Here is an 11,105-nt window from a genome sequence, read left to right as displayed (position 1 = left end):
AAAAAAAAAAAAAAAAAAAAAAAATTGATACTGTGAAAATGTGTGGCAAACCATAACTAAAATATCTTATGACATCTATGTTTTTATTTGGTACTTTAGGTTACTATGAAAAAAGACTATCAACAGCGAAAGATGGAAAAAGTGCTGAGTCTTCAAAAACCCACCATTACTCTCAGTGCTTACCAGCGAAAGTGCATTCAGTCCATCCTAAAGGAGGAGTAAGTAAATACTAACAGCCAGCTATTACTGTGGTAGCTCTTCCTTTGCAGTTAGGCCCAAATCAACTTCTGTCTTATTAGAAATAAGTCTTGGCGTTTGCAAGTCAAATAATTGGGACGAGAGTCACATGATAGATAGGGACCTAAGGAATGAGTATGGTGGGAGGATTGAAAATGATGGCTTTCTGGAAATATGATTGTGTTGTGTGGTCAAAGGTATATCACAATGAATATGTTTAAAAGTATTACCAGTATCTGTACCAGTGTTTGTCACTTTAAATAGTGAATACTTTTGCTATCTATCTGAAACCTTGACCTGTTAATTTTAGCAAAGCAATTCTTAGATATTTCAGCATTACTAGTTTAAATGTTTAGAGTCCATACTAATGGTTTATTTACTGTATTTCCAAACATGAACAACTTTATGATTTTACAGGGGTGAACACATAAGGGAAATGGTGAAGCAAATCAATGATATCCGCAATCACATAAACTTCTGACACCACCAGGAGGGACCGATTCACAACTGAAGTTACCGCCACTGAATGCTTAACCCATGTTGTAAAATAAACTGGTGGCATTATCTAATTTATAAAGAGGCATTTAGGAAGACCTTTGATGTGGTGGTTCATCTTTTTAAATATATTATCTGTTTTTTAATTATTGAATAAATACATTTATTTAAAAATTGGAGTGTGCTTTGTAACTCAGGTCTATGGGTATATTTACCAAGATTTTTTTTTTAATCTGATACAGACTTTTAGCTGTATACTGCCAAATCTCCATGCATCCTGAGTTTTCTCCATATATGAGCAAAAATAAGAGCTAAGTTTTTAAAGCTCTAGAACTATGACTCTGAAGAACAGAACCCAAGAATTCAAAGGAAAAGACCACACAATATACTCGGCAGCAGCTTTTTTAATTTGAACACTTTCTTCTTAAGGACACACTTTCAGTACAGTTAACAAATGGTTACATCTGAAATCTGCTGAGAGCAGAGCTCAAGATCCACATTTGCAAAAGGCCACCCCTGGCCCACTTCTTCACAGGCAGTATTACCTTTCAGAGCTGAGTCTGGCTATTGTCTATGTCCTATTATAAATCGTTTCTGAGTGGGTACAGTGTGCAAGTTTGGCACCTCAAAGAAAGAAAGAGAGAAATTGCTTGGTATGTAGTATGTGGTTTTGTTCTCAGCTTAAATCATCATTTTATTCCTACCAGTATGAATTCTGAAAGGTAATACTATACCTGCTTAGAAATGGCTGAGTGACTGCCAATTAAAAGCCATGTGGTAAGGTACATTACAGAGAAGAGGTAAATCAGGTTAGACATGCGTGAGAACGTGGGTACAGACGGAATATAAGCACAAGAACACTCGCGAAACCCAACTGATCTTTTTCTTTTGTCTAAAAGAGCTATATCCCCTCCTATATTAGTTCCCATTGATACAGAAAATCCAAATTAAAGAATTGTTTCCTGCCTGGATAGTGTCACAGTTGGTTTCATACCAGAAACAGAGTGTTAAACAAAACCTAGAATATCAGTTTGGGTTATTCTATATTTTCCTCAACAAACCAGATTCCAACAGTTTATATGTGCCATAGCAGGGACCATTCATAGTTCCCTAATCATGATGATTTCATTGCCTCCATATGTACCATATTCTGGAGGAAAATATTATCTATAAGGTGCTCAGTTTCAGCAGAATACTTCACTGGAAGCTATAGTTCAGCAGGTTCAGAGAGATTATGAATTGCTCATCCTGATTTATAGTGCTAATCATAATAATCTGAAATTAGTTTGGGGCCTATCCAAGGAACTAGTCTTAAATCTATATAGTTTAAATTGATTGCCTTTTGTAATTAGTAAAATTCCCTGAAATTGAATGAGGATATGTGTTTCCTTTATGTAAACCACATAGCACTTTATACAAAGGGACTTTAAACCAATTAGAATTATGTTTCATGCATGGCAGGCCTTTAGCACTATTCCCATAATTAGCATTTACTTTTAAATTCATAATCATGAATGCAAAGACTTCAATAAGAACCTAAGAGATAAGGTATGTATGTAGTCCTTATCATTTGTCCTATGGAAGACAGAAATAAAGATCTTTACGGCAAGTCCATTAATGACTTCATTTATAACAAAGACAACTGTAAATTGATGGTGGCTTTAAGTGAACCAGATTATCTACTTAGTTCACTAATTCCCGTAAGTTTCCTTCAGATAACCCACTATTATACAACCAATCACAAAAATTATTTGAGAACAACAATTTTAGTTTTGAACTATCTGGATGATGACGTAAACAAACAGTGTCTCCTTCCCCTGCAACAGCACTACAGCAAGTAAATAGTGGCTACAAACCCATTCTTTGTGCTTTGTGCAACACTTCATAAAGCTATGGCAAAGATCTGTTTCATTGAAGGTTTCTCCACAAAGGAAAGGAATTTAACCACTTAGAAAATGACAAAGCGGACTTTCAAAATGATCAGTATACTAACTGTTATTTCCTCAAACTTTACCATAAGCATTATAACATTCCATTCCAGGTCTAAATTATAAATGAAAAATACAAAGTATCTGTCAACCTAGTTACCACCATTTTTGTATTTGCCACATTTGAAACAAATAGTACTCAAGCTCTTTGATCCAAGTTGAAAATAAGCAGCAAACTTATAAATGTATACTAGAGTTTGTAAAACAAAAGCTAGTTTTATTAATTTTCTTTCACTGATCCAGTAACTAAAACACTTCAAAAGATTAGATTGTGCCAGTTCAGCTTCCCTGGTACCTGTGGGCCCACAAAGATCATCTAAGTATGCAGAAAAGTGCTTCCGAACAGTTTCTTGTGCTTTTCCTTTAACTTCAACTTCCAACATATATATATATACCCCCAACCAAATTTTCAAATCTTCATAATTAATTCAGTTCTTGAATTGGTTGTTTGCCACAGCCCTGTGGTTCTCAGGTAAGTTTCAGTAGCATTTAAGGTCCTCCAATGCAAAATAAAATGGTAAAAGGGGGAAAAAATGCACTCAGCAAGGGAAATACAGTCAGTAGCCAATGGCCTGCTCTCATAACTTCATATTTTAATATAAAATATTCATACAGCATACTACACCTCTGTCTGCTAACTGAATACTGTTACTGATGAGCTCTAGACAACAGAAAAGAAAATTCTTGCTTTCAATATCTATGAACAGAAAATGTAATTTCAAATGCTATTGGGATGTTGCTTCAGGGTAGGGAAATGTGTTCCAAAAATCTATATTGGAGACAGTAGGCAAGGCAACAGCACTTCTTCCATCACCTGACTGATCCCACACCTGTTAGAATCAAGTCTGGAGTCTCATTAGTGTTCCCATTTGAAAGGTTTCTGCTGCGAATCGCCCTAGCTGGTTGCTGTTCCTATGCTGCTGCTTCTCCCACTAGAATTAAGCATTTCTCCAGTCTTCTTTTTGCTGTGACTTCTGTTTCTTTAGTTAAGAGTTAAATAATAATTAATGTTGCTCTAAAGATGAGTTAAAAACCCAAAATGCAGGCTAGAATCCTGCTCTCAGGGTGTCATGTCTCAGGGAGCTGGTTAATGTCTGTCAGTTTGGTATCATTCAGAATTGCCCGGATTCTCTCCAAGGAGTCTGCTTGCCGGATCCGCTCTAACTGCACCTGGAGAAACAACGGTGAGATAAGTGCAGGTGGCTTCTGTCTAGATTTTCTAAACTTTATTTGATTTAGCTGACATGTAGCCAATTAACTGCCCAGAGAAGTAGGGCAGTTAATCACTTCAAAAAAGACAGGCAACAAAAACTAGTACATTCAAAATGTATTTCCTACACGCTGCTATGTTAATAGATTGGGATTGCAAAATGTAAAGTGCTGGGAATATAGAGACAAATGAAACCTGACTCTCAACTCCTAAGAATCCATAGCTCAGTTGGAAAAAAAGATGTTTATAGAGTTTTAACACAATATACCAGGGGTCCTCAAACTTTTTAAACGGGGCCAGTTTACTATCCCTCAGACCACTGGAGGGCGGAACTGTGAGCCCCAGGACAAGTCGGCTGCTAAGCAGGACAGGGAGCGACGGCAAAAACACCCGGCCGGCCAGATAAATGTCCTCGGCGGGCTGCATGTGGCCCACGGGCCATAGTTTGAGGACGCCTGCAATATACCAATGTCACTAATCTCAGAGTGCTAAGGCAATGTGGCCGAGGGAGGGAGGCACTTTAGCTTAGCTCAGGGACCTAGAAAGGCCTCCAATACAGCAAACAAACCTAAACTGGGCCTTGAAAGGAAGAGTCAGGAGGGGATGAGAGAGGGATGCTTAGCAGAAGAAATGCCGTGCTGTGGGCAAGGAACTACAGTAGTTATAAAACATTAGAACATAAAACATAAAGCAAAGAGATAAGCAAAATGTAGGGGTAGGCCTGGTTGGAAAGAGTGTTACATGGTGTGCCAAGTGGCTTACACTTCAGTATTCTTAAGGAGGCAAAATTGGCAAAGTATAGAGGAAAAGAAAAGGGGCTGAGTCTGAAGAACCAGGTTCCTGGTTTGAATGACAAGGCAGACATGTGGAATGGAGGTAGGGGCAGCCACAGTGTAAATCTCTGGCTACTGCCCATGTCAAGTCAGGTTGGCAAGGTTCACTCCTTCAAACTGCCTCCATGTTCTGTGCAGTGATTCCCCAAATGCCTCACCTGAAGGGTCTGTGAAAGCTTTACAAAATCCCTCTGGACTTGTTCACTGACATCTAATTCTGTCTGTAATCTCTGAGCTTTATTCTTCTCTTCAAACATTAGTTGTTCAATGGTAGCCTAAAAGATACAAGTTTTGAATGAGGATTAGTGCAAAAGACCCAAAGATCAGAATTATTTAGGAAATCTAGGAACATGTAGTTACCTACTACTAAAGCAGGAAGGTGGGAATCCATCATATTCCTATATCCTACTGCTCTCTATCTATAGGGTAAGGGTGTGAGCTGGCTAGGCTACTTGCTCTAGGCTCTAAAATGAACTGAGTAGGAAAACTAGAAGAAATGGATTAAAGTCTTATTCTCCAACCCCTCAACCCCCAGCAGCTGGGCACAGTGATTAATCATCAAACCACAGCTGCTAAGATCAGTAGCTGCCACAGCAATAGGGATAGAAACTTCAGAGATTTCCTTTGACAACCCAACAGTTAAGCATCCACCAGGAAATGCTCAGTGAATACGCTCCAGGCAGCCCCAGCTAATTCCAGTCTTCCTTACAGAAAACCACTTCAGCAGGATGTGTTGGAGCATTTCTAAAAACAAAGGACTATTTGAACAACAATAACACAGTGTTTCTGCGCTTAAAGTTCTGAACACATAGCTTACTATCACATTTCTATGGAACATACCCCACAACTAGTCACATGCACTTTTATTTTAACTGAACTAATCAAACTTTAGGCAGCAAATTTGATTCAATGCCATCTTTCTTAGGATTTTATACATCAGTCAAACGGAATGACACATTCAAAGCAGCGCTTCTAACTGGGCAGTGCCCTTATAGACCACCACCTCAAGCTGGGAAGGTCTATGACACAGGCCTCCCAGAGCTGACAGTTTGGATTTAACTCAATTCTAACCTATCATTTCATTTAATTGGGGGGGGGGGTGCCGAAGGGATATGGGGAAGCTTACGGTCTTGCCAACTTTTCAAAGCAGCAATGTGTTTTAAGCAAATAGTAATAATGAAGGCCCTGTTTTTAATTAAGTAACAACAACAAAAAAAATCACCTTAGCAGCAGTTTCTTTCTTTAACTGTTCTTCCAACGTGATTTTTATTTCCTGAAGACTCTCAAGCTGTTGAGACTTCTCTTTTAATGTGGACTCCAACTGGGGAATTAAAAATGAAAATGCTGAAATTCTCAGCTTAATTCTGAACTAGTGTATTTCCTAAAAAACAGTAGATTATTTAAGAATAAGAAAGGCCAAAAACTGGTCACTGCGAGGGACAGATACAGGGGGAGGAAAGAACAAGGTCCTTCCAAAAAATGTAAGTATCTGAAAGGCATTTTTGATTGGTTACTATATTAGTTATCTATTGATGTATAATAAATCACCCCAAACTCAATAGTGAAAGAGAGAGAGAGAGAGAAAGACAGGAAGAGAGGAAGAGAGAGAGGGAAAGGAAGGCAAAGAGAAGGAAGAGAAGGGGAGGAAGGGAAAGAAGGAAAGGAAGGGAAGAGGAAAGAAAGGAAGAGAAGGGGAAGGAAAGGAATGAGGAAGGGAAGAGGAAGGAGGGAAAGGAAGGGAAGGGGGAAAGGGAGGGAGGAAGGAAGGAAGGAAGGAAGAAAATGCCAAAACTCATAGCAACTCCCTGCAGGCCACAGCACACTGCCTGGAAGAGCCTGTAGCCTGGAGAATTAGGCCCAGACTCTCAGGTCCCCACAGGCATGGACCTTGGCTACACCTGTAATGCTTTTCTCACCCCATGATCTCCATGGACCCTCTGCTTATTCTTCCAGACCTATTCTTTCATTAGTTATTTATCAGCCACCTACTATATTCTAAGTCCTCAAGATGGAGAAATCAGGAGAGACAGACATAAATAATTATGGCATGTAGGCATGGTAGGGTAGAAAAAGCATTTAATTCTGCCAGAGAAGTTATAAAGAGCTTCCTCTAAGAGATGACATTTGACTCTTAAAAGATGGGGGAGGAAGCAAAAGGTAGTAAGGGGAAAATGGAGGGAGCTATTCCAAAAAGGGGAATGGATGACATGCATAAAAATGCATTCAGGAACAGTGCTGAGTTCTGCTTGCCTACAGCACAGAGTCCTAGGCCCTGGAGGGCTGGAAAGGCAGGCAGTGAGGCAGGAGAGCTCCAGCTGGGCTAAGAAATAGGGACTCCTCCTGTAGATAAAAGGAACCACTGCAGGGTTTTCAAACAGCCAAGTCTATCATTTTTAAAGATCACTTTGATTTTGGGCAGCGCCTGTGCCTCAAAGGAGTAAGGTGCCGGCCTCATATGCTGGAGGTGGCGGGTTCAAATCCAACCCCAGCCAAAAACTGCAAAAAAAAAAAAAAAAATCACTTTGATTTCAATATGGAGATAAATTAGAAGGGGATAAATTTCAGAGGCAGGGAAACAAGTTAGGCTATTTAAAAAGCCATTTGAGAAGTTAAGTCTGAACCCAAACAGGGGCAATAGGAGTGGACAAGATGAAGCCCCCATAATTCCTGCTGGTGCAATCTCAGTAGCAAAGTGGAGGTAAGAGGCAGACTGCAGCGGAGTGAGGAGTGACTGGAAGGTCAGGCAGTGCAGACTACTGTTCCAAGACCCTAGCAATGAAGGGGGGAAGGGAAGATTGGTAGCTTGACAGAAAAGTGCAATCCAAAGAGAAACACTCTCTCTGAATGGGAGACACTTGAGCATGTTCATGCATAAGGAAAAGAGTGATCAAGAGGTAGAAGTTCAAGTCCCAGGACCCATAAGCAGGTGACTGAGGGGACACCTGGAAAAGATGGGAGGGACTCAGTCACAGCACTGTGGTCAGAGTAGTTCATCATTTTCTCAGAAAAAAAAAGTGAGAAGGCTGAGAATAAAGGTAGGAGAATATGTGACTGAGAAGCCCAGAAGCTGATCACTGTGAGGGAGGGGCTGAGGTAAGGTGATTCTGAAGCCCTCAAACAGAACAAGCAAAGGGCTGCCTGAGGAGCCCTGGAGGCTGATCTGACAGTTGACTGAGTCACCAATTCTGGACAACAGGACTAGGCCAAGGTGGGCAGTAGTCAAGGGAGGTCAGCAGAAGGAAGAGTCAGGCCCTGAGGGTCGGGTGAGAGGAGGTAAAGAGGCAGCCGCTTAAAAGGCAGCTTAAGGAAGGAAAGCAGGCCATCAGGAAGCTGCATAACCACGAGGAAAGTAAAAGTTTAGGGAACCGAAGGTCTGAATGAGGATTAAGAGCTGGACAGACAGCAGACTGTGATCAAGAAATGTAAAGCTGGCCGGAAGCAGCGGCTCATACCCATGCACTCTACCCAGGGCAACAGAATGAGACTCTGTCTCATTAAAAAAAAAAAAAAAAGGTAAAGCTGGAGTGAGCTATCAGAGTGGGGCAAGTGTGGTCCAGAATGTGGAAAAGGAAGGCAGAGTAGAGGTGAGGACCTTGACTCAAGGAACAACCAGATCAGGGAATTAAATGCCATCATTACCAAAGGCGCTGATGTTGCCTGAGATAAAACAACTAAGTCAGCTAGAAAACATCTCCATTTGTAAAAGTGTTTGTATATATCTCTATCACAGCTTTAAAAATGCATCATGCCAGGCTTTGCCTGTCCTCCACCACACTGTGAACTCGAGGCTACAGCCTTTTCTATCCCTCCTCCAGTTAATACACAGCCTGACACACAGCAGAGTCTCCAAAACTGTTCTCTATCATCACTACATCTTTATCTCACTGTGTTTTTCCCACTACATGGAAGTTCCTTAGAGATAGGGACCACACCTTAACCACCTTTTATTCCTTGAGTCTAACATAGTCAATAAATAAGGTTGTTGGAGGGAGAGGGATTCGAGGGTTCACTTCTGTGGTTCATCTTACAAGGGTACAAGTGAATCTTTTTATGAGTAGAATATGAATGTTTTAATACAATGACTAGGAAAGTTACATGAAGGCTATGTACCCCCAAAGTGCATCAATGTACACAGTTACCATTCAAAAAGAAAAAAAAAAGGGAAATGAAAAAAAAAAATAAGGTTGTTGGTTGCTCACAGAATTAATTTGAAACTCATGACTCACCTGTCCTTTTTCTACTTTTATTCTTTCTAATTCAGCTTTTAGGCTAGAAATGGAAGCTACAAGGAAAAAGAAAGAAGTATTAGCATTAATTAGTATGCATTTTGAATTTTTTTTTCCTTCAAACTCCCCAAATGATTCAAATATATACTGAGCCTGGTGTGGGGGGCTTTCTCAAAATTATCCCCAACCAATAAGCATCATAATCAAGCTCAGGTAAAAGCAGAGTCCACGCAAACGGACACTGGGTCATAAATTCCCTCTAGATCAAGTATCCACATTTGACTCTAGCAGGGGAGAAAGCTATTTCCAGCTGTTAATACATCCAGGCTCAGCGGGGAAAAGAGACAATGTGAATTTTTTGTTGTTGTTTTTAAACACTCCTAATTACTGGATATATCAGAGTATCTAGAAAAATGGACTGAGTCCTTACTAAATTCTTTCCTGTCATCTACGTTCCATGGTTACATAATACGTTTTCTGTAGCTCCCAGCAACTTCAACCTCTTGAGCTGAGATGATCCTCTTTGCCTCAGCCTCCCAAAGAGCTGGGACTAAAGGTACCTACCATGAATCCCAGCTAGGTTTTTTTTCTATTTTTAGTACAGACAGGGTCTCACTCTGGCTCAGGCTGGTCTCAAACTCCTGAGCTCAAGCAATCCTCCTGCCTCAGCTCCCAGAGTGCAGGGATTATAGGTATGCGCCAATGCACTCAGCCCTTACAATCACTTCTACAATCAGAAAAGTTTCATTTAGTGCCTCTAATTCCAAACATCACTTTTATCCTCACCTATTTCTTCCTTGCAGTTTTCTATTTCTAGCTGCAGAGTTTCTTCAAGGTTTTCTTTTAAACACTGTTCTGCTTGAATCTGCTCTTTTAGGAAAAGTATCTCTGCCTTCAGCTTCTCCTCGACGTGGTCTGCTGCTGTCCGCACACTGACAATGTTCTCTCGATATTTCAGCACCAACTCCCGCAGGGCCTAGATTCAAGAGACAAACGATTACTGGGCTTGTGAGAGTGAAGGGAAATAAAGAAAAGATGCTAAATGATTTCTATAACCAGAATTTTAGATGTTATTTTAAAAGGTTCAAAAATTAAGATTTGGGGCAGTAGCTGTGGCTCAAAAGGGTAGGGCACAGACCCATATGCTGGGGGTGGCGGGTTCAGACCCAGCCCCGGCCAAAAAAAAAAATTAAGACTTAGAACTTTAACCCACTTAGGGCTTCAAGGGCAGATGCCATGTCAAGTTAACATTCACCATATTACAGAAGTAAGACATTTCCAGGCAAAATGTGTGTTGTAGACCACACAGTTTTTCCTCAAAACTGTTTCATAAGGAGAAAATAAAGAGATAAAGGGACTTACAATATGAGATTCCCTAGTAATAAAAGATTAGGAACCTCTACTATTATTTGCATAAATTTCGGAGGATTAAGGAATGAAGACAAAAAAGACTAAAACTCAGCAAGCATAAATGCTAAGGGAATAAAATTTATTTACTTATTCACTCACACACTTACTGAACATCTATCACGAGGAAAGTACTGTTAGCCTAGAGAAAAGCAACGGCCAAGAATGGCTTTCTAAGGTGATCTATAATAAATTCAGTTTAAGTCTTATTTTTTCCCCTAAATTTTATTTGTCTTCTTTTAGAAAGCCTTCCAATTATATAAGCAACTCTAAAAACTGGATTCTCAGGTAACTAATAAATATATATAAATCAAAGACAATAGTTAAAACACTGTAATTTAAGAAAAATTTCATAAGGTTTATTACTGAGGCAGGTCTAAGAATCAAAGCTTACAAGCTAGATTACATCCTTCAAGAATTCTTGAAATTTTTTTAAATCTAGGAATGAAAAGTCTCTAGAGGACATAAAAGAGACGACTCTTTCCTACCAAAAGAGAAAAGGCTAACAGAGGTGGAAAGTGGTAGAATAGGGATTTTAAAGCTGATAGCAAAAAGTAGATAGGTTCTCAACACCTTCTTTTGATGAAAGCAGCCACCAGTTCAAAGAGGACAAAGTGTTCTCCCAAGTGTACCGGTAACCTGAGCAGAGACAAGTGGGGGAAGGTAGAGAGAGCAAGGAGCTACTGGTAAGATAGGCAATTGAGTCTTT

General features: G+C 40.0%; 1 protein-coding gene and 1 long non-coding RNA gene across 2 annotated transcripts in view; one reads left to right on the top strand and one right to left on the bottom strand.

Moving 5' to 3' along the window:
• Positions 1-67: 67 nt before the first annotated feature.
• Positions 68-906, top strand: LOC111725674. The gene is made up of 2 exons (XR_002773683.1): positions 68-218; positions 655-906. It is a non-coding gene; the product is annotated as an uncharacterized LOC111725674 (long non-coding RNA).
• A 212-nt stretch (positions 907-1,118) lies between these two features.
• Positions 1,119-11,105, bottom strand: part of RABEP1 (rabaptin, RAB GTPase binding effector protein 1) — a 110,111-nt gene continuing 100,124 nt past the window's right edge. The window contains exons 14-18 of the mRNA XM_012805947.2: positions 9,776-9,965; positions 8,990-9,045; positions 5,986-6,084; positions 4,922-5,038; positions 1,119-3,890 (exon numbers count right to left, since the gene is read on the bottom strand). Of these exons, the coding sequence (XP_012661401.2) occupies positions 3,789-3,890; positions 4,922-5,038; positions 5,986-6,084; positions 8,990-9,045; positions 9,776-9,965 (564 nt within the window). The 3' untranslated portion in view covers positions 1,119-3,788. The remainder of the gene's footprint in view (positions 3,891-4,921; positions 5,039-5,985; positions 6,085-8,989; positions 9,046-9,775; positions 9,966-11,105) is intronic.

The sequence above is a fragment of the Otolemur garnettii genome, unplaced genomic scaffold (assembly GCF_000181295.1).
Source record: "Otolemur garnettii isolate 467f Iridium unplaced genomic scaffold, OtoGar3 scaffold00046, whole genome shotgun sequence".
NCBI classification, from domain to species: Eukaryota; Metazoa; Chordata; class Mammalia; order Primates; family Galagidae; genus Otolemur; species Otolemur garnettii.
Note: the sequence above shows the minus strand (reverse complement) of the source record. Positions and strands in the feature narration are given on the sequence as shown.